This window comes from Delphinus delphis, chromosome 4 (genome assembly GCF_949987515.2).
Source record: "Delphinus delphis chromosome 4, mDelDel1.2, whole genome shotgun sequence".
Classification (NCBI taxonomy): domain Eukaryota; kingdom Metazoa; phylum Chordata; class Mammalia; order Artiodactyla; family Delphinidae; genus Delphinus; species Delphinus delphis.
The window spans coordinates 65,288,298-65,314,882 of NC_082686.1; the positions used below are offsets into that span (position 1 = coordinate 65,288,298).

At 43.4% G+C, this 26,585-nt stretch overlaps 1 protein-coding gene across 1 annotated transcript; it reads right to left on the reverse strand.

The window, feature by feature from the left end:
- CD80 (CD80 molecule) lies at nucleotides 1-21,749 on the reverse strand. Its single transcript, XM_060010701.2, has 6 exons — nucleotides 21,421-21,749; nucleotides 20,057-20,161; nucleotides 10,887-11,204; nucleotides 5,836-6,117; nucleotides 1,424-1,537; nucleotides 1-191 (listed from the first exon to the last, which is right to left on the reverse strand). Exons 2-6 carry the CDS (start codon nucleotides 20,151-20,153, stop codon nucleotides 115-117), a joined length of 888 nt encoding a protein of 295 aa, XP_059866684.1. The 5' UTR covers nucleotides 20,154-20,161; nucleotides 21,421-21,749; the 3' UTR covers nucleotides 1-114.
- Between the last annotated feature and the right edge of the window lie 4,836 nt (nucleotides 21,750-26,585).

Below are 26,585 nucleotides of genomic sequence, written 5' to 3' on the forward strand. Positions count from 1 at the left end.
TTTGGTACTGAGAGGAAGAAAACTCTGTGTTCACGAGCACAAGATCTCACATATCCCACACTGGTAGAGAAGATACCTCGAGGTGTTCTGGTCAGCCCAGTTCTTCCACAGATCCTATGTAGATGGGGAAATCCTTCCCATTTCCATGCTCTCCTGATTCCTCCTCCTCTCTCTCCATCTTGCAGCATGTCCTTGAAGACAAAGCACAAGCAATAAAAATCTAGGTACGTAAGTTGCCCTTAAATCACGCCCATGTATTTCAGCAAAACTTCAACTGGCTTAGAACTAGAGGAGTGGTTCTCAACCAGGGGTGATTTCCACAGCCACCACCACCATCACCCCCCAGGAACCTGTGCAATGTCTAGAGACATCTTTGGCTGTCACAACAGGGGCAAGAGGTGCTATCGGCATATAGTGAGTGGGGGCTAGGGATGCTGCTAAACATCCTACAATGCACAGATCAGCCCCCTAAAACAAAGAATTCTACAGCTCCCAAAGTCAATCGTACTAAGGATGAAAAACTCTGAACTAGAGAGGTTCACAGTCTGTATTAGAAACATCCTTGAGCCCACCAGACCTCTTTATCCTACCCATGGGGTAGGATGTTCATAGGAAAGAGTCTCTAGTCACTTCCTCGAGCCTTGACATTTTTTTGTGCTGAAAGTTGGGGAAATCAGCAGATGTTGGTCTTCCAATTTTCTTTGCTCAGTGTACAAGATTTCTACTCCAAGAAAGGTTGGTGTTCCTTCATGGTGACTATAGCCTTAGCACTGGCCTAGCAGTTCCTCTTCATTTAATTACAGATTGAGGGTAGCATATGTGTAAAGCCAAAAATTTAGATTCATAGGGAAAAAAATCCTAGATATTTCTTCTTTCCTCACTCCTGATCTTTCATCCAAAAATAAATTCTGAAGAATTGAGAATTGGTAAAATCACCTGTGGCCATATAGTTACTCAACTACATCTCTTTAGTGCATCTTACCCTCCTCTAAGAAAATGATTCCTACCCTTAAACCTTGTCATTCTGCCTTTCCTCCAATTCCAAATCAAAGATTAGACTATCACTTTGTATCAGATATGTTTTCAATTTAGTTAGCAAGCCTCAGTGTCTCCAAGAAAATATTATACATTTGGGGGAAAAATAAAAGGACTAAACTAGAATGTGTCTTGAGGGCAATGATCTCTCATCTTTGTAACTCCAGTGCCTAGTAGAGTGCCAGGCACATAGCAGGTGTCCAAGAAATATCTGTCCAGTGAATGAACAGAACTTGCTGAGACAAGTAAAGGAGACACTAAAGTTTCCATAGATTTGGTCCAAAAGTGAGAGTAAAATAGGCTAAAACCTTGGAGAGGTGCTGACCCATACTGGTAGAGTTTGGGTGTCCAGGAATTGAGATCGTTGTGATAGTACAATATTACTTACTGCAGGACAGGCATGTTAGTGTTACTGCAATGATCACAGAAATCCCACATGCTGAGACTGGGATAATAATGGCCCAGAGCAGGAGCTGATTAGCAGAAGGGGCTGGTTTGGCTGCTGAAGGAAAAGAATAGTGTCAGCTCTAATGTGTTTCCAACTGCCTGATACCCATTCTGTGCCCCTTATATTGACACAACTGTAAAGCATTTTTCACTTTTTTGCCTGGTCAGCTCTCCAAAATGCAGCTTCCAGCATTTTTCTTGCATAACTCTTTCATCAGACACGTACTTGTGAGCAACTAATACCAGATGTCAGATATTAAATGTGAAAAAGAAAATTTGAACTTTTGCATTTACTGAGTTAAGTTGGCATAAAAAAAGATTCTCAGGAAAGCCTTTAAAAGCTATCTTGTCTTCCTACCTCATTTCTATAGCTGATATTACTATGTATTGCTACTAATAATTGATATTGTGTTCTAGAGATACCTTATTTTTCCTTCTCCAGCTCTGTCATGCCTTCTCCCTTTTAGGGTGTCCTCTTTAACACACACACACACAAACACACCCCTTACAGTAGCTGCCTAAAGCTACAGAAGCCACTTTGCATTCATTATCAGATACACATTTTTCATCATACAGCCTAGAGCTTCTGGAAGAATAGAAGAGACCCAGCAAAGAACCAAGCATGGATATGGCTTGGTAGTAGGTAGGATCATCCTGAAGGAGAGCTCTACAAACTGGCTATCAGCTGTAGAGCACAGGGAACAGAGAAAAGACAGGGCACACTAGGAAGGATGCGGGTGGGAGTAGAAAGGTGTATGCGGTACTGCTGTCAGTCCCTCCCGCTCAGGAGCAGCAGCTACACCATTTATTTTCAACCCCTTTGAGGAATAGTTAGCAACGTCTGGAGAAGGGCAGGGACACAAAAGGAATATTAGCAGCTCATCCTCTTCTGATTTCTCCAGAATGGCTTACAAATAAATATTGAGCATTTACTAAAGTACCGTTTCTCATTTTTCTGATTACAAGTCTTGGGGATAAATTTCGGTCTTTAGCTTATTGGACTTCTCATCAGCATTCGGCCCAGTTGACACTTTTCCTCCTGGGACGTCTATGACACCACATTCTTCAGTTTCTGTTTGTGACTCAGTTTTCTTTGTAGGCTCTTCTTCCTCTTCTTGTCCTTTAACTACCGTTGTTCCCCATGGCTCCATCTGTGATCCCATTCTCCTCTCACTGGCCCCGGTAATCATGGGGTGATCTCATCCACACCCAAGTTTGGAAACACCAGCTGATTTCTAAATCTGTATACCATATTTCTGATCTCATTTCTGAGCCCCAAATTTGTATTTCCAGCCGTTGACTAATGGTTGGATGCCAGCATCTCCACCTGACTAAAATTGAATTCAGTATCCATGTATTCTTTCCAAAGCATATCTACCACCCGCATTCTCCCATTTCAGTGAATGGCAGCACCATCAGTGACCCAAATAAAAGGGGAGGCTTACCTTTGTGCTCACTGCCCAGTAGCTCCCACTGACTTTCTATGCTGTATTGAGAAAATCCCTGCAACTGATTCCTTTTCTCCAAATCTCCTGCAGCAACCGCCTTCGTTCAGGTTTTTCTGATCTCCAACTTAGTCGCCTTTATATTGGTCTCTTTGCCTCTGGTTTTCTAGGCTTTAATAATTCCTACACATTCCGCCACAGTGATCATTATAAAATGCACATTTGACCATAGAGAACCTACTACTTAGAGACTAGGGAAAGTCGTTTTTTTATTATTCTCTAAAACACCAGATTGGGTGGAGACATCGAGTGATTAACAGAGTTGGCCTCTGCAGACCAGAATGACACCCCAAATAACAAAGAAGCTCTTGCTATTATCCTGGGAGTCTAGATGTTTCACAAATTCCAACTCACTCCTGGCTTCCTCTCAGAGGTCACTCCTCATCCATCCTCAAGCCTCACTCAGCCTGGAAAGAAGGTATGTGTTTAAAGAGACAGAAAGGGGAACCAGTAGCAGCAAATGTGCTTTGTCGTGATACCTATTAGGAACCTGGTAAGGCACCCCAGGGCAGACCCAAAATCCCAAGTACATAGTTGTGTGACGACATCTGCACATATAGCTCATTAGACAGCCTGAGTGGGACTCTGATTGACCCCTTCCACACACACACATATATCTTCCAGTACATCAAGGGTTAACAAATTGGGCCGGCCCAGGCTAAAAGAGCCATAGACCCAATCTGTTTAATTAATAAATTTGGGGTAAAGAGTGGGTATTTAAATAGTAAAGGTTTATTCACATTGACATAACTATTCCTATCGACTATACACCTAATTTACGTTTGTTTATGCAGTCACCCCTTGACCTCCCCCACAAATGCATTATTTGCTTTTGACTCTAAATGATACTTGCCATCCAGTTCATGAGATCTGAAGTATTTAAAGCTCTCTGACCACAAAGACAACACTGGTGCCTAGCAAGATGCTTGGTATGTGATAACTACTTAATAAAAACTGAATGAAAGAAAGAATGATTAAACACATACTGTTAATCATCTCTCCATTAGTCATTGTGAATGTGGACCAAATAGGACAAAGAACTAGTGTTTTCAATTATCGTGAAAAGGGATACTGCTCATCCTTAGCATGAAGGAAGAATTGAGAGAAGGCAAACTAGGGAAAAGATGATAAAGCTGGGCAGTCTAAATCATCTTTAAATAATAGCTCCATCCTTTTATATAAAGGACTACATTCTATTTCCTATAAGTTAACAAACTACCATGCACAGGCCAAACCTGGCTTACCACCTATTTATTTATTTATTTATTTAATTTTTTTTTTTTTTAATCTTTGTGGTACGCGGGCCTCTCACTGTTGTGGCCTCTCCCGTTGCGGAGCACAGGCTCCGGACGCGCAGGCTCAGCGGCCATGGCTCACGGGCCTAGCCGCTCCACGGCATGTGGGATCCTCCCAGACCGGGGCACGAACCCGTGTCCCCTGCATCGGCAGGCGGACTCTCAACCACTGTGCCACCAGGGAAGCCCCCCACCTATTTTTTTAAATAAAATTTTGTTAAAACACAGCTATGTCATTTCATTTGTCTTTTCTATGGCAGCTTTCATGCTATAACAGCAGAACTGAGTTGTTGCCAGAGACCAAATGACCTGTAAAGAATAAATATTTACTATCTGGCCCTTTTCTGAAAATTTTTGTCAACCCTTGCCCTAGAGTATCATATGTACTCATATTCCAAATATAAATGATGTCCAAAATAAAATATAATTGAAGCTGCTGTTACTAATTTGTGTAATACTGTCTACCTTAGTCATGATAATCTAAAAGTGGTTAAATAATTACATATCAGTAAAGTGACAAGAATGCTGAATTAATAAACTTTTTACTATAGGATTCAAAATTCATTTTTATGAATTCTTTAGAATACATAAAAGATGATAGAGATGAGTTTGTACTATTAATAAAATCATGTCAAAATTTTATCTCATTACCTATTGAGGAAAATAAAGAATCCACTCAAGATAGAAAGATCTAGAGTAAATCATTCACTAAGATGAACTACTAGACCGTCTAAAATATCTCCTCTACTACAAGCAAAAATAAGAGGAAGATGTAAGACATACTACACATAATAAATTATGCTCGATGTGTAATTTTTTACTATGCAGCCCCAAAACATATTGTTATAAGTGGGGCTAGGGCTGAGAGAGGCCTGGTGGTGCTCCTTATAATCAGCCAAACAAGTTACAAATGTATTTCAAGTATTTGAGTTCTTCTGTAATAACCCATTATGGGTTTAATATGCATAAATTTATAAAAGCCCAACTTTTTCCATTTTATATTTCCAGATGATTTCACCTCTTGGGGAAAGAAACTTCTATAAGTTTACTACATGTAGGGTAAACTATTTGGTCATGGTTTTGGTTAAAAATGACCGACTTGGTTCTAAATGAACCAGTAGTTCTTAAAAGGTACATTCACCCTCAAAAGACAATGATTTGACATCATGGGACCATGGGGAGGGGGCCCCCAAAATGAAAGTGCCAAAGCCCAGAGAGCAAATCCAAAGGAGGACAATTCTTATGCTTTCAATCACAACAATATTGTTATAATAACTTCCCAATATGTTGACTTGATGGATAGAACTTACTTGGATGTCTAAATTTTAGAATGTTTATTAAAGAAAATAAGTCTAGTGACATTATAGTCAAACCTTGTACAGTGACCTTAATAAGTCATAGTAATACTGTCATTATCATTTTATTTGCATGTCTAAAAATACTGCAAAAAAATACTATCAGAGTCAATATACATAATTCTGTGATGCATCTGGCTGAGTTATTTTCTTTTTAGACTCTACACAGCAGAAACTTCCCAGAACAATATCACTTACATTTTTGCCAGTTGAAGGTCTGTGACACTGTTAAGCCTCCATACTTGACAAGACACACGAAGCTGTGGTTGCTTGTCATATTGAAATCCAGTTCGCTGCTAATCGTGTAGAGCTCGGTTTCAGGATCCTGGGAAAGTGTTGTATTGGTAGAATTTAATTCTTCTCCATTTTCCAACCAGGAAAGGTGAGGCTTTGGAAAACCTCCAGAGGTTGAGCAAATTATCCTTCTGTTGTTAGGAGATGGATTTCCAAGATCAGTTATACTAGGGACAGGGAAGTCAGCTGAAGAAAGAACAAGGCCGTAAGTACATATCATTACATATTTGTGTGTGTGTTTATATTTTTAATAAATACCTATCTTTAATCAGAATAATAAAATATAATTTGCAACTTCCCATAAGTCATTAATATTTATGTATAATCCAAAGACTAATTTTGGTTTGAATTGGTTATATCAATTCTTCATAAGGAGGTAGGAGGGCACTTATTAAAGAAAGAAGTAGGTTCATGTGAATAAATACTGACATGGTATCAATACTTGCATTTGCAAGAGGTGAAGAAAAAAATAATAGACAACATGTTAATGTTTCTTAGGTCTGGACATTATCTCATTTCATCTTTACAACAACCCTAGGAGGTAGGTTGTAGAGCAAAAAAGGTCAAATATCAGTAATTTCATATGATTTAACCTAATACAATGTTTCACTTTATAAATAATCAAATTGAGGTCTAGAGAAATCACAACCAGTAAATAGCAGAACTGGGATTTGAATTCAAGTTTTTCTGATACCAGACCTTTCCCTTCCCCTGACTTCTTTTCTTTTCTTTCCTTTTTTTTTTAGAGCTTCAAACATTGCTGTTTTATTAAAACATTAAAAATAAGATTATATTGAAAAACATATTCTCAGAAAAATACTAATGCCATGGTATTAGAGATGTAAACAAGCAGATTAAAATATGTCTGCCTTTTCTTTTCCTTTCCTTTCCTTCCTTTCTTTTACTTCTTTTTCTCCTCTTTCTTCCTAATTTTTGAGGTATACAAAGTAGCTCTCTTTTATGTATCTATTTATTAATTCATACTGTACTAAACACCTGAGAACCCACCATCCAAACTGAGAACCAGAATATTGACAGTAACTTGTGTAAATCTACTTGTATGGTCTTAACTTTGCTGTCTCCCTACTTCCCACACTACTGAGGTGGGAAGTAGGTAACACTACTCTAAAGTTTGTTTAGCATTACCTTACTTTTTCAAAAGTAGTCTTTAATCAGATAAACCTCTGTCCAAATTTTACACTATTGAGCCTGTAATCTCAACCACTGTACTTTACTGATTCCCTTACTGTTCTGACATGCCTTATGAGGACAGAGAGACCTTCCTAATATTCCTCCAAGATACTTGAGGCACTCTTTCATTTGTGTATTTGCCCCTTAATAAGATAGTAAAATAAAGCAAAGCATAGTGAAATGACTGCAGAGAACACAGGAAAAAACTCCCCTCACCTCTTCCTCACTTATTGTTAGGCTTAAAGAATTTATACTTCTTAGCATAATGTGGGGGACCAATCCCCCCATACTTCATCTTATATATTAGTTTTTTTTCAGAATTCAGAGTCTCACAGAGAGATGTAGTATAGCACAGTGGTCATCAAGACCAGGTTTTTTGTTTTGTTTTGTTTTTATTTGTTTATTTTTGGCTGCATTGGGTCTTCGTTGCTGCGCGTGGGCTTTCTCTAGTTGCGGTAAGCAGGGGCTACTCTTCGTTGCCGGGCACAGGCTTCTCATTGTGGTGGTTTCTCTTGTTGCAGAGCGTGGGCCCTAGGCACGCAGGCTTCAGTAGCTGTGGCATGCGGGCTCCAGAACGCAGGCTCAGTAGTTGTGGCACACGGGCTTAGTTGCTCCACAGCATGTGGGATCTTCCCGGACCAGGGCTCGAACCCGTGTCCCCTACATTGGCAGGCAGATTCTTAACCACTGCACCACCAGGGAAGTCCCAAGACCAGGTTTTATAACCAGTTTTGCCTTTTAACACTGGGCCAATTACTTAACCACTTTTAGTCTTAGTTTGCTCATCTGTAATATGGGGATAATAATACCTGCCTCCCAGCGTTGTAAGAATTAAATGACATCGTTAATATAAATCACATAGAACAGAGCCTGACACACAGGAAGTTAGTTAATAGACTAATGTGAGTCTTAAATTTGTCCTCTTTTTTTTTTTTGTTTTTTGCGGTACGCGGGCCTCTCACTGTTGTGGTCTCTCCCATTGCGGAGCACAGGCTCCGGACGCGCAGGCTTAGCGGCCATGGCTCACAGGCCCAGCTGCTCCGCGGCATGTGGATCTTCCTGGACCGGGGCACGAACCCGCGTGCCCTGCATCTGCAGGCAGACTCTCAACCACTGCGCCACCAGGGAAGCCCTTAAATTTGTCCTCTTTTAAATGAGTTCCCTCATTTAAATCAAGTTGCCAGGTGAAAGCTTCCAGGACTGCCTGGTGGCACAAAGTTATGACAAGTGACTATAAATGCCAAGAAAAAGAAAAACTTGGATTTGGTTAGGGATAGAGTCACCTTTCTTTTTTGAATTAATCCTGTTCCTAAATTAAGTTTGACATTTTCTCGAGCCATTTTTGGTTGACATTATTATTTTTTACTCCTTTAATTTTTCCTATAAGATCAAATAATTACACTGGTAGCTAACAACAAGAATATTCTGTTTCTTTTTCATAACATCAGTATGTCATGTTATAACTTGGAATAACAAATCCAAGTAACTCATATCCTAATTATGATTCATGTTCATTTCTGCACTTTGCTTTTCTAAGAAACATTTAGCCGCAAGAATGCCACTAATACCAAGGATCATATTAAAAACCATCTTTTCAAGGTCTGGCTGGGCTTAGAACAGCCTAAGCTCTGTCTCCTATCCCTTCTATAAGGTGATCTGTTTAGAGTAACAGCTCCTAAGGCTTTGCAAGACTGTGAACCATCAAAGAATTATTCTTGTGTCTCTCATTTTAATCAATTAACCCAAATTGGTAGGGTAAGAATATCTTATTAGGAAAGGAAAAGGTGCATATGCTTTAGAAAGGTAAAAATCCATTAACCTAGTTAATATGTTAACTAGTATAGCGAGCTCCTCAAATGTGCTGCTTAATGAAGGCTTTCATCCATTGATATTATGCTGCTATTATATCATTTAGCAAATATAGAGAAAGCAACTTGTCCCAGTTAGCCTTTCTCAGTATTAGCACTGAAAATCTCATGTCCAAGGAAACCCCTCAGTCCTGGGCAGAATGGGACAGTTGGTCACCTTGGCCTTGCTTCTCAAACTGCGATCCTCAGCAGCAGCACAGGCCTCACCAGGGAGCTTGTTAGAAGTGCCAGACCTGCTGCCTTTGAATCTGCATTTTAACAACATCCCCAGGTCATAAGCACCTTATCATTTGGGAAGCACTGTTCTAACTGACTCGATTGGAAATACCAGAATTGGTTCTGTGTCTAATTAAGCAAGTAGACTTTCCATTTTCGTCTTCCCTAACCTGATTTTGGTGCTCCACTCTCCTTTTTGAGGCCCTCAGCGCTCCCATGCTACCGCTTTAGCTGTCCTTGGTCTCCTACGATAACCTGCTGCTAGGGCCTGCCCTCCCTGAAACTCTGCCTCTTCTCCTTGGATTTTCTTCTTTATCTTTCTATCAAAATGTACATGTTCTAGGGGCTTCCCTGGTGGCGCAGTGGTTGAGAGTCCGCCTGCCGATGCAGGGGACACGGGTTCGTGCCCCGGTCCGGGAGGGTCCCACATGCCGCGGAGCGGCTGGGCCGGTGAGCCATGGCCGCTGAGCCTGCGCGTCTGGAGCCTGTGCTCCGCAACGGGAGAGGCCACAACAGTGAGAGGCCCGCGTACCGCAAAAAAAAAAAAAAAAAAAAGTACATGTTCTAAGTCTACTTCTGTCTGGATATTCTGTTAGAGAACTAACTATGTATCTAATGTAATTAACTAACACAGGCTAATATGTCTGTGGTGCCATCTCCCCCAGGGAACACATTTTTATCTTTAACAGGGATCTTGTGGGGAAAAAAAGCTGAAATTAGCAGGAGAGGCTATAATAGTGGGAATTCCAGGAATCGACGCAGGTCTGAATTTTGGAGGAGGTGGGCTTCTCAGAACCCCTCATATCTCACCACCATATGATCATTCGCTCTCTCCATGGTTAGGGAATACACAGAGTGAAGTTCAAGATAATCCCATGTGAATTTGGCTTACCTCCTAAGCTTTAGGTATGATCTGGATGTTACAGCTAAAGATTCAATATAACTGAAGACCAAAAGCAGGGAAGAACAGTGAAGACTTCACTAAGGATCCACTTAAGTTAACTGATATCAAGGTTAATTATTATCTTTTATTAAAAGGTTTGAGCCTTTCCACTAAAGCCTCAAGTGCCCAGGAAGAAAAAGAAATGTGTTTGAATTTCAAGTATGAGGGAATGGCCCAGGGCTGCCACTTCTCAATGAGGGCTCAGAATATATTAGTATCCTCTAGCAGTATCACCTGTGGTTAAGTCACGGCTTCTTCCTACCCTGCCCTTCACAGTTCTCTAACATCTAATTTTGTAGGAATGACCGTTAGAGGAGAGCTTCAAATATACAATAAATATAATAGAACAATAGCCATAGTATTTATGCCTGCATTGCTCTTATACCTTTCAACATACTTTACAAGAATATATTACTGGATCAAATCCAGTTAATAGTATAGCTACATCAAATCAAATGTGTCCCTTTATGATTCAGAAGATACTTCAGGTCATTATAGTGCTCCAGGGTGATTGTCATGAACTTAGATTGTCAAAGTGCAAGAAATGCAACTAATAGATATTTCCAGGACATCCTGAGAAAACCGTTAGGGTTCACTGTAAAACTAGAGACTCAACCCTAAGAAATGAAGTGAGATACACCCCTCTTTGGTAAAATTTCCACTTAAATCAATAGGAGTATGTCTTTAAGGGCATCAAGAGTCTGCCGGCTTACTGAAAATCAGAAAGTTCCACTGACCTCTGACCATTAACTTCACCGAAGTCCGGTGTTTCAGTTTGTAAGACCCTTTCTCAGGCTTCTGAATAACACAGGTGTAGGTGCCATTGTCTGACAGGCGCAGAGCCAGGATCACAATGCAGAGGTTACTGGTGACGTCAGTGATGGTGCGGTTCTCGTACCTGGGCCACACCGTCACTTTTCCAGACATGACAGCCAGCACCATTTCGTTATCCTTTTGCCAGTAGATGCGAACTCTCTTCAGTTCTTCAGTGGATATGTTGTAATCACAGGATAGCATTGCTGCTTCTTTCACTGTTTTGGTCACCTGGATAATGCCTGTGGAGAGACAAACAGAACAAGATCATATACCTATTAAATATAGATGCCTGCACAAGCAAGAATTTGGAGTTGACGGTAACAGAATTGAGTGTTGTATCCAGTACCAAGCAGGATTGGAGTGTTCAGTTTGATTTTGGTTTCTTTGGTCCCCAGTGCTTTTTTTCTCCATTTAAAAAATAGTGATTAAAAAATAACATAGGGCTTCCCTGGTGGTGCAGTGGTTGAGAGTCCGCCTGCCGATGCAGGGGACGCGGGTTCGTGCCCCGGTCCTGGAAGATCCCACATGCCGCGGAGCAGCTGGGCCCGTGAGCCATGGCCGCTGAGCCTGAGTGTCTGGAGCCCGTGCTCCGCAACGGGAGAGGCCACAACAGTGAGAGGCCCGCGTACCGCAAAAATAAATAAATAAATAAATAAATAAAATAACATAAATTTAACCATCTTAACCATTTTTAAATGTGCAGCTCAGTAGCATCAAGTGTATTCACATTGTTGTGAAACAGAACTTTTCCATCTTGCAAATCTGGAACTCTGTATGCGTTAAACCACTCCGCTTTCTCCCTCCCGCCAGTCCCTGGTAACCACCACTCAACTTTATGTTTCTATGAATTTTACTACTTTAGATATCTAAGTGGAATCATACGGTATTTGTCTTTTTGTGACTGATTTATTCCACTCAGCATAATGCCCTCAAGGTTCCTCCATGTTTTACATGTGTCAGAATTCCCTTCCTTTTTAAGGATATAATGATAATGACTAATATTCCGTTATATGTATATATCACATTTTCTTTATCCATTTGTCTGTCCATGGACAATGAGAGAGAAGGCACACTAGTCCCAAAAGAAGAAGGACTTTAGGAGACCTAGCATGTGAGTGGCAACTACCAGTTAGACAATGTTATTCCCACAGGGATAGGGAAGTCATAGTTAAGGAATGTGAGATTTTGGAGGAATTTCCCTGATCATTTTGCTGGTCTTATTTTACAGATGAGGAAACTAAGCCCAGGAAAGGAAACTGCCCCAGTTTTGCAGAGAACTTTTTGGGCCACTCTCCTTGTTTACTGGTTTCCCCATATGAGGCCCAGTTCTAGGATAAGTAAGCCAGCACTGCCCGCTCCCAGCTGGGCTCCATCACTGGGCTCTTTTGCTTTGAGAAACAGTCCTTTTCCTTCCAGGCCTGGCTTGACCCCATGACCTCATTCTGAAATGACTCTCCTCATCCCCACCTGACAAGGCCTCCATTACTCCTCTGGACAATTTCTGCCCTCTCCAGCTACCCTAAACAGATGGATATCTTGTCTTTATCTCCCTTGGCTATCTGCAATCCACACAACAGGTGCCCTACAACCTAGTTTTGCTAGAGGGTCCCCATTTAAAACATTTGCCCATTTCCCATCAGCATATCACAGAAATATCAATATTTCAGCATCCAAACTCCATCTTTTTGTTATTTCCTAAGCACTCATCAGTAGCACCAAAATCCCTGTCAGACTATATTTTCTGGTTTTTTGGTTTAGAAGGCATACTAACTTTTCCTATGCTGTGCTTGACCTAAAAGCAGAGTTCCTCTAAAGCCCTGGTGCTTTCACAACTGACCACCCCCCCAAACCCCCCAGTGCTACCATGTTGCATCTTCCCTCCGGTATCCTCCAGAGCCACACAGAACCCCTGGGCAGGCCCATGTCTCACTAGGATAGGGATCTCATTTCCAGGCCCACTCTCCTTGGGCAGTGGGATCATGGGACACTAGCACCTCTCCATCTCACCAGCTCTTCTACCTGCCTCCATCAGACTGGATGTGGCCCTACCGCAGCATTTAGGAAGAGAGTATTGTGATGGTAGATATTTTCACAGCAGTGTGAAGTACCTCAGAATGATCGAAGGCCCTTCTTCCGACAATCGTGCTGAACATTGCCAGCCCTAGATTTAGGGAATATAACTGAAAAGGGGGAAATAAATGAAAAGGTCTACTTGAGGGGAGCAAAGAATAGCTAAATAACCCAAACTCTCTTTAAAAAGAGATACAACAAAAGCAAAATGATATGTAGAAGGTGCATGGACTATGGATTCCTGTTGATTTGGGATCTAGTCTCAGCTCAGCCATTTTCTGATTAACCTGTTTCCTCATCTGTAAAAATGTTATGATGCCTACCTCTCAGGATCATTGTAAACTTAAATTCAAATAAAATGATATAAATGGAAAAGTCCCTAGTACATAGCAGGTCTTCCGTAAGAGTTTCCTTTCCTCTCTCTCCCTCCTCTCACCCACAACTTGTACCTTTTGGTCTCTTTCATCTCACTCAGGGGTTATGTCAGACGCATGGAACCCTGGTCTTGCTGTGGGCCAGAAAGACCCCATGACAGAAAGCAGCTCACTCCTCCGGGGTCCTAAATAACTGTGTCTTTCCTGTGCCCTGTTTATTCCCACCCAAAAAGAATCCAGGATTTCTAACTCATTTTGACATGTGGTGACATTAGCAAAAATAAATCTTAACTGAAAGTGAGCTAACTTCAATCATAGTTCTTAAGGAGTTTTTGTCCAGCCATCTGAGGAGAAGTGTGGGTGTTTGTCTAAAGGTCAACAGCAAACCATCAATGGGCTCTTCGATGTTCCTATGTGAGATCCCCTCACCAGACGCTGATGCTGAGGAAGAACCAGACTGAAAAGAGGAACCAAAAATCTTCTGGGCAATTCCCACCAGGACCTCGCTTCCATACTCAGGGACTGCTACATGCGTTTACAAGAAGACAGTCGAAAGATTTCTGAAGGGTTTTGTCCGCTTCAGTGGTTCTAGAGAGGAAAGTCAGGTCTCAGCATTACTGCCTAAATAGTTGGATTTTGAGCTTGCTTTGCCATTTTACAAACTGGCCTAGCAATACCTACCTAATAACATGAGTTGAGGTTTCTGTGAGGGAATGCAAGTAAAACCTTACATGGTGCAGGCACACGACCCGGACCATTGTCTTCTCCAGACATCCACACAGCCCCGTCCCTTGCTTCCTTCAGGGAAGGTGTCCCCTTGTGGTGAGGGGGACCCTCACCTAACCCCTGACCCCACCCATCCTGCCACTTGTTAGCCCCTTGCCCTCATTTATTTCTCTTTGAGCTTGTCTCCAGCTGCTATATATCAGCTGGAGTTACTTTGGGAGCCATGAGAGCACGGGCTTTATCTGTTTTGCTTGTTGCCATATCTGCAGAACCTAGAACGGGGCCTGGCCCATAGTAGGTGCTCCATAAATATTTGCTAAATGCCTGGCTAGGCATTAGGAGATGAAATCTGCTTCCACCGCTGTGCATTAGAATCATAACCTGTAACACGTTGATTAAACTCCTTGGGCCAAGGTATAATTTCTGCAAAATGGGCATAATACTGTCTCCCTGACTTACTTCACATAATTACCATGGGGGGTCATATGACACCCAGAGGTAAAGTGTTTTATTAACTGTAAAAGCTATACAGGGCTTCCCTGGTGGCGCAGTGGTTGAGAGTCCGCCTGCCGATTCACGGTACACGGGTTCGTGTCCCGGTCCGGGAGGATCCCACGTGCCGCGGAGCGGCTGGGCCCATGAGCCATGGCCGCTGGGCCTGCGCATCCGGAGCCTGTGCTCCGCAACGGGGGAGGCCACAGCGGTGAGAGGCCCGCGTACCGCAAAAAAAAAAAAAAAAAGAAGAAAAAAAAAGCTATAGATTTTTTTCATGGGGCTATTTCTCTCAGACACAGCACCTCATGTGTTGAATCACACCCAGGATGTGGCCAGAATCACTGTGGTAACCGGCTGACACTTGCACTGAGTCATGTCCCCAACCCCTGCCCTTCCTGACCACTTCAACTCTCCACCGATAAACCCCCAAGAGAGGGAACTTTTTTCCAACAAGCATAGAGGTCACTAGTTTTAGACAAATAATGTACCTCTCAAAACTCAATCTACAATGGAATATTATTCAACCAAAAAAGGCATGAAGTACTGATACTTACTACAACATAGATGAACCTTGAAAACATTATGCTCAGTGAAAGAAACCATACACAAAGGCCACATATAATATAACTCCATTTAGAAGAAATGTCCAGAATAGGCAAATTCACGGAGACAGAAATTAGATTAGTGGCTACCAGGAGACAGGGCAGAGGGAATGGAGAGGGACAGCTAATGGGGATGGAGTTTCTTTTTAGAGTGATAGAAATGTTCTGAAATTAGGTAGTGGTGATGCTTTCACAACATTGTGATTATACTAAAAACCACGGAATCGTACACTTTAAAACAGTGAACTTTATGTCACTGCAGGGGGAAGAAAACCATACAGGACAATTGGGAGATACAATAATAAAATTTAATGTATAGCTTTAAAAAAATAAGAACCCAATCTAGGAAGCCATGAGTATCCCCTAGTCCCTCCAAACTAGAGCAAGGCAGTGTGGACACTGGGCTGGCCACAATGCCCCTTCCTCAGAGGTGAACCCCAGCAATGGTCAGCAGGGCTGCACCACCGCTTCTCCTAAAGGAGAAAGAATCAGGTGCGCACAGCAGCTTATATCACCGTGTACCATAACGTATCTCACTGAGGACCTTCGTGTGCTTTTTAAATAAAGGTTTTCCCTGACTCTAGAAGAAGCACACATTAAATTTGCAAAGAATGAAAAATACAGAAACGCATAAAAGTCACCTGTAATCCCACCACCTGGAGATTTACTGTTAATGGTCTGTGTGACCTTTAACACAAAGGAAGTGACCTTTTTGGGCCCTTCTAAGTGCTTTTGATTAAGTGAACCAGCATCCACGGGGCTTGTGTGGGCCCCAGGCTGGGTGCTGGGCACACAAGGAGGCTAAGAGGTATCTGCTCTCCAGCAGCTGACAGATTTAGACTTGTCACCTGATTTTTACATTGCTGCCAACTTTCTCTCCTCTATAGGCGCAGCCTACACACTCGTTATAAATCTGATCCTTACTTTTATGTGTCTCCCTAAACAGTATATGTCTAAAATGCTCGGGGACTTCAACAGCTGATATCACAGTAGTCATAGCAAGAAGCGTGGCTTTCAGGATGCCTTGGCCAGCAGCATGCAGACAGAACATGGTGGGAGGGAAGAAAGAGGCTTTGTTCACAGTGGCACTCTGAGGGCACTCTTTTCCTCTAGCTCAGTGTTTCTCATGCCACAGAATTCCAGGCCAACACCTATCCTGCATCCCTGGCTACTCCTACCCAAGGCCTCTCCCCTCCCCTGAGAGCTGTGTCTCCCTGAGAGGACCCCAGCTCTGAGGAAAAGCTGCCCATGTTAGACAACCACCAGTCTCTGGAGCACATGAGTCCAGTGTTTCTGCCTCCACAAACCAAACTAGAAGTGGAGAGGAGCCCTGCTGGTCCCACCCTGTGCAGGAAAGAGAGGTCCCCTGTCCTGGGCAGCAATGGATGGGGTGTCAGGGGGAAGTGCAGCTCTCCTACACAGGAGAGGAAAGGAGGGGCTAGTGTGCAAATCCCCTGCCCTGAACAAAGTCCTCCGTGATTGTACTCTACTCTCTTTGTCCAGTCTTGTCTCCCACAGGCCATGCCCAATCCACACCTGCACTTCAGTCTGGCAAATCCTCACCAGTTCTACGTCATACACATTCTCCAATCCCTCCATCTCCCTCCAATCCCATTCTTTTCATCGATGCTATCATCAAGTACTATAAGCTACTAAATGGTTTTGGCAGTCCCTATGGCTGCCCTACAAGCCATTCTTTATGCTTCAGCAACACCATTTTAAAAATATATATATCATTTAGAGCTTTACTACTAAAGCTAAAGGTCTGTGGACCAGCGGTATCAGCATCACCTGGCTGCTTGTTAGAAATACAGAAATGCAGGCCCGTCCCCAGGCCCACCTAAGCAGAAACTACATTTTAAAAAATATATACAGACTTTACCTTTTAGAACAGTTTTAGGTTCGCAGCAAAATAAACGTAAAGTACAGAGAGTACCCGTATACCGCCGCCCCTGCATGGGCACAGCCTCCCCACCACCGATATCCCGCGCCAGAGTGGTACGTTTGTGACAGTCGATGAAGCTACACTGACACATCACTATCACCCAAAGTCCAGTTTACACCAGAGGTCAGTCTTGGCGCTGTACATCTTATGGGTTTTGACAAATGTGTAACGACATGTATCTACCATTACAGTATCATACTGAGTATTTTTGCTGCTCTAAAAATCCCCTGTGCTACATGGAACTCTGCTCAACATTCTGTAATAACCTAAATGGGAAAAGAACTTGAAAAAGAGTGGATGTGTATAACTGAATCATTTTGATGTACATCTGAAACTAATACAACGTTGTTAAGCAACTATACTCCAATTAAAAAAAAAAATCCCCTGTGCTAGAAACTGCTTTTTAACAAGACCCCCAGGTGATTGGCATGTATAATTAAAGTGTCAGCAGCACTGATATAGACCGTGTCACTCCCCTGCTTCAAATCCTTCTATGGCTTCCCAGTGCCTCCAAATAACATTCAGATCCCTGGCCTTCAAGCCCTATGGAGCCTGGTCCCTGTCTCCCTGCTGCCCCAACACTGCCCACCTACACTTCCTTGCTCCTGTGTGTCCCTCACATGCTGCTCCTTCCACCTTCACCCAGATCACTCTCACCACTGTCCCCTCTGGCAGAGAAACAGAGAGTTTCTCGGTCATACATTCATTTGAATGATTGATTAATCTTCATCTTCTTCCTAATGACTGTAAATTCCGTGAAGGCAAAAGCCAAGTCAATTTTGCTCACAACTTGTCCCCAGGACCAAGAAAAGTGTCTTGTACATAAGAGATGCTCAGTGTTTGTTGAATTCATAAATGATTAAACAAAAGAATAAACCTGACTCATCCTTACTCACCCCTGACTCATCCTTACCTTCGGCGTCCTTCACCTTAAAGCCTGCCCCGCTGCCGCAGCCCACCCTGGTCCCAGCTTTCCCAGGTCTGGGGCGCTTACAGTCGGGGCCAGTCACTTCACTGCTCTTCACTTGCTTGTGGGTTTGTTTTGCCTTCTCCAACTAACATGCATCTCTTTGAGGGCAGGAATCCCAGGCTCAGTTTTTAAGGCCCACCTGATACACAGTAGGTGTTCAGACAAAAGAAACTCATGGATTCCTTTGTTGACTCAGTATACCAACAATAAAATCTGAATGTAGCTGTAGAACAAGGTACTTTCCTAAATATCTTTCTTTAGCTCAAAGTTTATTTCCTTCCATTTGTCCCTAATTTTTCTGGTATAATTGTTATAGCCTTGGTTTTAATTTTCTTTTTATACTTTCTCTCTTTTTTATTGTTTCTTTCTCTCTCCTCACCCCCTTTCATCTCCCTCTCTCTCTCTCTCTCTCTCACACACACACACACACACACACAGACACGCTTGCACGCATGCATGCACACATACCACATTTCTAGGAAGCCTGTACATTTCCTTCTACATCTTTTAAAACTCATTAAGATTCCCCAGAAGACTCTAGATTGGGAGTGCTGCCCCCGACTACCCAGAAGAAAATTGTAACTGTTGGAAATAATACTGTCCGTAAGATATAAAAAATCTGATGTGAAACTTGACTCATGGTTCTCTTGGTTCAGCAGCAGTGTAAAATAGCAAGTTTTACAGCTCAGGACAGACAATGTACAAATACCAGAGTCACAGTAATCCCTTCCCTCCAGTGCCCTCCCTCACACCTTAGTCATTCTGGGTGATGGCTGCAGTTTTAAGTAACCAACGCTTACCAAGGCAACCAAGACAAGGCCCTTTGATGTTCGGCTCTTTGCAGATTAGGAAACGCTGCAGGAGGCAAAGGCTCTTCTTTGTTTTGATGAAACTAGGTAGTACGCTGCTCAGCACAAAGCAGAGCTTTTTTTTTTTTTGTGGTACTCAGGTCTCTCACTGTTGTGGCCTCTCCCATTGCGGAGCACAGGCTCTGGACGCACAGGCTCAGTGGCCATGGCTCACGGGCCCAGCCGCTCTGCGGCATGTGGGATCTTCCCGGACCGGGGCATGAACCCACGTCCCCTGCATTGGCAGGCGGACTCTCAACCACTGTGCCACTAGGGAAGCCCCCAAAGCAGATCTTTTATTTGTTCTGACTTTAAAAAAAAAAAGTCAGAGCCACCCTGTCAGCAGGACCAGCACCACCCTTCCCAGCAGCCCCCCAAGTCCAGCACCTGAGATGGAACAAAAGCCTCCAGAAATCAAAATATTCTTTGTAGGACACACCTGAAATACCTATATGGTAAGTTAAAAACAACTCAAAATATGATTTGTGCTAAATCTGATACTACTTAATGTCAGATGCCTGTGTTGACAAAGGGCATCAGCACCTAAAGCATAAAAATAAATATTGAGAAAATTTTAATATTAAGAAGATTGTATGTTACAACTATCAATACTTTCTTTTCCCCCTTCAACTTGGAAAGAAGATCATCACTGTTTAGTTTTAGAAGCAGAAGACTTTAGCTGTGTTGTCTCATAGAAATGTAGTTTGGGAACCAGAGCCCAAGGCCAGTGCCTTAGCGTTTCACAAAATGTAAACAAGCACCTAGTGGAAGAGATCACAACTCGAAGCTGTCCTTCTGAATCAGCTTTTGGCTTTGTTAAAATAATGCCGCCCCACCTTTCCTTTAAGGTCTGTGTTCTTGAGCTAACTTGGCCACTGGCTTGCTGTGTGATCAAGGGCAGGTCCTTTAACCTCTCTGGACCTGTTTTCTCAGCCCTAAAATGAACTGAAATACCCTGAAGGTCCCTTCCGTCTCACAGAAGGAGGCAGCACAGAGAACACCATTTCCTCTCTCTAAACCCTGAAGCAGTGGACTCAGTCAAGTTCCTGGAGGTTGCTTACCTGAACAGAAGTAAAAAAGACCAGCCAGCACCAGGAGCTGAAAGAGCTTGAGGTATGGGCGCTTGGATGGGATTCCCCACTTCAGCGTGTGATCCATGGCTTCTGCTGATGAGGATGGAAGACAAAAGCAAACAATTTCAAGCCAGATGAGACTCGGGCACCTCACAGCTTACACCAGGCAAGGCAGAAGACAATTCAATTGCCCCACACAGAGGGTTCTCTCGCAGTGTTTGCAAAACACACTGAGGAGAGGCTGGATGCTGTACCTGGGTGTCCAAACTCCTAAATATAAAATATTATGGATTTATTTCCACAACCTGAAAAGGAAAAAATAAAAGTCTCCCAGGAAGGAAGACTGGCCCACCATGGGTTGTAAAACCTGTTAGTTGGCCGCCTGAAATGAGTCAGGGATCGTCATCTGAGCAACCTCTAAGTCACGGCACAATCTCTAGGGAAAAGCAAAAATTGGCGGACCTCTGCGGAAGTGACCCTGCCTGTGCATGCATGTTCCAAGGACCAACCACCGCTCTCCCAATGCCAGAAGGGATGATGAAGACTGCTAGAAACACAGAGAACTAACTATAAGGGCCCTGGATATCAGCAAGCCCAGCCATGAAAGCTTGGACTCTTCAGAACATACCGAGAACACAGAGCACCAGGAAGGGCGTATTTTGTCCAAGGCAGTACTTAAGTCACGAAACTACTTCTTTCTTAATATATTAACAACAAAAAAAAGTGTTTCCATTTTTGAATACTTCTACACAAAGAATATGTCTTAAAGGGGTAGAGGATCTCAATCAACGGAAAAGTGTCAGTAAAAAAGGAAGAGAAAAGACATGCTGAAAACATTACTTATTTATATTATGTACTATAATGTGAGGAAGCGGATTTGGTTTTTTTTAGTAAATATATTAAACTTTAGGAATAAAAATGAAAGCTGTGCTCTTATGTGATCCTCTCAGATTGCCACCAGAGACAGTTTAGTGGTACCAGGGAAATGTCTGGGACCCCTCGTTGAGCCAGTTTTTCAGCCAAACTGGATTGTTTTATCAGCCACACTCCATTTTTAGTCAGGATTAGCTTGGATTCACTTATTCATCAGAATTTTGCTGGTTGTGGAAAACTCAAATTCAGCCTACAAAATTAATATTTCCTACCACCTAGGAAACTTAAAATAATGGGCCGTAACTCTGATGATGATTCTCCAAGTATGTTGGAATAAGAGACCCCCTGAAGGCCCTTTGGGGCGAAAGTATGCATCTTGGAGGTAAGAGTGACGGTATGTTTCTTTAAAAAGCAGTCAGGTTGTTGGTCACCAGGTCTACCAAGCTATCCCATATTAAGTTAATAGTAAATGTACTTACTTGCTGAAGCACAATTCCTCGTTTTCTCTTGTGTTGAAAATCGAAGGATGAGGCCCCACTTCTGTTCCTTTCTTGCTGTCTCCAAAATACTGGCAAGTCACTCAGTTGTCTTTGAGTGATATTTTACAGAGGTGGCATTTCCCCTCCCAACTTCCTTTTACTTGGTAGAGAACTCTGATGTTCAGAAACACTTAAGTCAAAAAAAAAAAAAAGAAACACAAGTCAAATCAGGGGATGAGCAGAGTGTTATTTATGTGCAATTTGAGGAAGCTCCCTCTGCTGTCCTACTGTTCCCTCCAGATGGTGTCACAAACCACACAGCAGCCCTCCCTCACCTAGTGCCAGCACTGCCTCAGTGTCAGGGAGAAAGGAAACTGCACTGGGCAGCCTGGGGGAGAGGGTAGAAAGGTGCCCCACAGTGGGAGGGGCTGACTCATCGACTCTGGTGGTAGATTGTCTATGAACCTCATGGGCTGGCTGTGTCTGTGCTGGTCTCAAGTTTTGTTTTAGCACCCAGAAGTACCCCTCCCTAGTCACAGTCATGCCACTGCAGCAGTGGACCACCCATCTCATGTGTAGTGGACACTTTGGGAGAGTGCTTAGCTTACAAGGCCACCCTTACCTACACTCCCACCCCTCTACCCCCACCATCTTCACAGAGTGGGTGCCTGCTAGCCAAGTTGGACATTGTATCCCAGTCACCCCAGCCCCGGTAGAGTAACCCTCAGGTGAACACAGTGACAGAAACAAAGGGTCGGGTGAGGAAGCTTTTAGTCCTCCCCTGACAATTTCCAACCAGCCTGCTACCTCTGTGTAGAATTCTGGAGCATTCCATGGGTGAGCAGCCAACCCATGTTGGTCCAGTGGATCTCTTTTGCACCCGTGGAACCTGAGCGCACCTTGTCTGAGCCTGCACCTTTCTCAGTCTGCTTCTGGCACTGGGGCTTCTCTGTTGCCTTGGCATGGGATCCCCTTGGAAATTCTGTACTAAGGCATGTGCAACTTGCAAATAGGAGGCACTTAAAATCCATGGAGCTACTCTTGACCAAAAGGGGCTGGAAGATGATGGATGACTACTTACCACTTTTGTCACCCGGATGGAGAGTTGAGAGACACATTTCATGAGGCTTTCCAGAAGGTCCCAGTGGGACAGAGTACCAGTTGCCTGCAGCAGAGGCCAATGTGGTAAGGCACAATTGTATTGGCTTTTCTTCCTTCCCTGTTTCAATTCCCCTGTCCTGCACCACTGGACTTACATTCCCAATAATCTAGGGCTTTGTAACTAACTTTGCTTTCTGGAGAATCTAAGCTAAGGCAGGAGGGATACTTATGTGGTAGAGATACAATGGTTTCCCATCTAAAATAAATGTGTAGAAGTAAAAAGGTGAGTCAATTTAGAGGAAAAAAAGAAAACGACAGGAGACATGATCTATGAATATGGTAAATACAATACACTTGGTTTTGCCCCTGAACAGGGTGATCTTTGTAAAATGATGATTCAATCTTTCCTCTCTCAACCTTAGAGCTGTTTCACTCTCCTCAAGCTGATAAAAGCCAGGCTGAGCTAAAACTGTACCACAGGGCAGGGTCGGGCTGGACCCCAGGGCTACTGCAAAGTTTTTGCATGTTGAGTACTCAGGGTCCAAGGTGCTAGGACAGCTTAGGTGCTGAGAAAACCCCTTTCCCACAGTGGACTCTCTGTTGCCAAAGAAACAAACCCATTTTTTGCGTTAACAAAACTTTTCAGGAAGTCATGTTTTTGGTTTTTCTAACAAGACTGGCTGCAACCCCAGCAGTGAAGAGTCACAAGAAGCTTTCTGACCTCTGTTTCAGGTCAGTTCCCCAGGGCACCCACCTGGCAACAAGCACCCTGATTTCTGCTACGGAGTGTTGTTGCAGTGACTTTCAGCCTGACAGTGGAGCCCCTGTGACTCCTTTCCCAGCTTCATTCAAACCCATCTATATAGCCTGCACCCAGAATGGGGTGGCCAGACCTTGGCTTTAAGACCACGGTGCTCCCGAGTGGTGCCGCAGTCTGTTAAGCTCTGGGAAAAGCCACCAGTGTGAGAGCGGTCACCTCTTCTTTGTACGCTCTCACATTCTTTTTGGTTCTCTGAGATGGAAATCACCAGAATTCTTAAAACGAAAAGAGAAGTGGACATTCAGAGCTAACCCTGGTCTAAACAGAGGGCTTTTTCCCTATTGCCCACTGCCTCTCTCCCTCCTGCATTTGGCACTCTACTCTGTGCCTGAAAACCTTGACTCTACCATAATTCCTACACCGCCTTTCCCCATCCTCTCTGCCCATCCAAACATCTTCCTTCCATAGAGGAGCATTCCAAATGTCACTTCCTCAATAAGCTCTCTTTGACTCTTCTAATCCCCATCTGTTCTTCCCCTTCTCTGAGCTCCTAAAGTCTGTACCACTCCTTTGTCACATCTAGCCAATTCCCCCCAATTTACTGAGTGCCTACTGTGTGCCTAGAACTGTGTCAAGCACTGTGGATGCAAAGGTGAACAGAATGGGAGAGAGATAAGAACAAGATGGACAGACCCTAAGAAAAAGAAACAAGCAATGGCAGGAAAAGACCAAGGCAACCAGCCAGATCTGAGGCTGCAGGGTGGTGAAAATGGCAACAAAATATTGGGAGGTATGAGTGGAAATAAGACATACCATGGCCAGGAATTATCTTTGTTATCTTTCAACATGAGCCCAGATCCTGATTGAAATATAACATTCAGTTTCAAACTAAATGTAGAAATGGATCCAGAAAAAAGTAACAAGCAATAATAAAACAGATGTTAAACTGGGTAATTCAGAGAAAAGAGCAATCAAAGGAGAGCTGAGATATTTTTAAGACTGGCCAAGGGGTTTTGAGGTTCTTGATAAGGGTCTTTCACTGCCTTGAGGTGTTCCTGTTTATTTGCCTTGAGCTTTTAATGGATGTAAATGCCCTTCACTTCTGTGGATAACCAAACTAGAGAAAATAATCTTAAATTAAAGCCGGTGATATTTTGGTTGTGTTTAAGGAAGTTTTATTTGCTTTTGTTTTTTTGTGATGAAACTGGAAAGTGCAAATTTCAGAGGAAGTTGCAGTGTTTTATTACTTGATCCTTTAAGAGAATAGACAAACCCTGTATCCATCAGCGTTTGGGCTTCTCTGCCTGAGGGTAGGGGCCTGCCCTGGAATCCTGGCAGTTTGTGATTCTAGGATTCTGGGGATTGAGTTACCACAGACATTGGCTGCTATCCCCCTACCCACACTGTCCATTAGCGCTGCTGGCAAAGTTACAAAAGTCATACTTTTTTCAGTTTGTATTTCATTTTCCTTGTTCCTCAAGAAACAGTAAGGAGCCAACCATCTGGCAGTAGAAGGATACAGAGATGATTTTGGTGCTTTCATAATGGGACAGTGCAGCTGTCATGAAATCAAACCTGAATAAATGAAAGCTGAAGAGACAAGTGAACAGCCCATTAAAGATTGAACAGTAGGGTATTTACTGCTTAAACACACTAAACTATTTAACCACCCCTTAGACACAGTAACCACCTTCCTTTACTCTCCTCCTTCTTTCTTCTTCCCCTTCCTCCTCCCCTTCTCCTCCCTCTCCTTCTCTTTCTTCTTTCTTGCATATTTTCCTGAAAAGTGAAATAGATAGCTGCCCTTTGTTTCTTAGTGACAAAGTAATCTAGGGGAAAAACAATCTTTAACAAAAGGTTATGGTCTCCATATTTCAAAAAAAGGGGGTGGGGACTAGTCTAATTCCATGCATAAAATTAAAGAGAATTTCCATGGCTTTAGTGGAAAGGGGGAATTTATCTCTCATCAACTCTTCCCAGAAAGGGCAACATTTAAAGTATACCTTGCACAGACACATTTAGCTGCTATTTGAATACGAGAAGAAATCTGGCCATTTGCAGCCCAGTTTATACAAGGACTGTCCCATGAAGAGCAGAATTTGATGGAGTGAAGGGCCTTAACAGCACCCTCACACTGACTGCCTCCCGATCCTGGAACTGATTTTGCTGGTGTCCACAGGGGGAGGTTGAGGGACTCTCCAGTGGCTGTCACTACTAGGAAACCTGCCTAAACCGCCTTCCTCTGTGAAGTCTTGGTTTCACTCTCACTCTTTTTAGTTTCCCCACCCCAAACTTCAGTTCTCTCCAAAGAGCAGTTTTAGGAATGAATGACAGAGACCAAGGATGAGGGAACTGACACCTCATCAGAGGGAGGAGGAGAGGGCTAAAATCTGAGAGCACCTAAATGTCCCCTGACTAGGTTTTTCTTTACCCATAGTCCCAAGGATTCTTCTAGAAACAAAAATGAGAGTGGATTCAGGTAGGTTAGCCTAGGCTGACCCTGATGGAGGGGTTGTGGAGCAGAGGCTGGGGGTGGGGGGAGGGGTGGGGAGGGGTGAAGTGGGGGAGGGGTGGGGAGGGTGGGGAGGGAGGGGTAGGGGGTAGGGGGTAGGGGGTAGGGGGCGGGTGGGCACAGGCAGGGAACTTTAGCAAGGCTCCCCAGGTTTCTAGTTTATGGAGTAGTTCCTTTCCGTTTCCTGGAAGCTGTATTTTCACCCACCGAGAGCCAGTCTTGCGGGCAGTGAAGTTCCTTTACGATGAGCCTGTGGCCAGGAGCACCAAAGGTCCATTGCAAAGCGGGGAAGGGGAGTGCTGACCAGCTGAGCTTCCCTCCCTGTGGGAAATCCCAGCAGGACTGGGAGAAGCAGAGCAGTGGAGGCCATCTGGTAGAAAATGTACCAAAGAAGGTTTTAAAATCTACCTGGGTCTCCAGATCAAAGGCTGGGAAAAAACAACTTACAGAAGCAAGCTAGAGCACTCGGGGACACGGGGGAAGAGGGGCAGGCAGGAACATGGACTTCCCCCAGTTCTCTTTCTGTTCTGCTTAGGATAGAAGCCACTGCCAGCTTTTAAAACACCAATTTGTATCCACTTATCTCTCCACTCAGTGTTCCCATCCACCCTCTGCCATATTTGATTACTGCCTGTTTATTAGAATTACAGCACATATCTTAGACCTTTCTTTAAATGCTGCTTTTACACTGTCATAAAGCAGAGGCCTCTTTTGGAAGGAGCATGAAATATTTTAAAAATCAGATTCAGGAGGTTCAGAGCGTTAATGAACTCAGGGTTTAGTCTATCGTAT

Bases quoted from the DNA above. Each gene is read 5' to 3' on its own strand.
- CD80 (XM_060010701.2), bottom strand. From the start codon at position 20,153: ATGGATCACACGCTGAAGTGGGGAATCCCATCCAAGCGCCCATACCTC. The intron at 6,118-10,886 runs GTCAGTGGAACT...TTCTTTCTTCAG, and splicing joins GGTGAAGTTAATGGTCAGAG to CTGACTTCCCTGTCCCTAGT. The intron at 1,538-5,835 runs GTAAGTGATATT...CTTTTCCTTCAG, and splicing joins GACCTTCAACTGGCAAAAAT to CAGCCAAACCAGCCCCTTCT.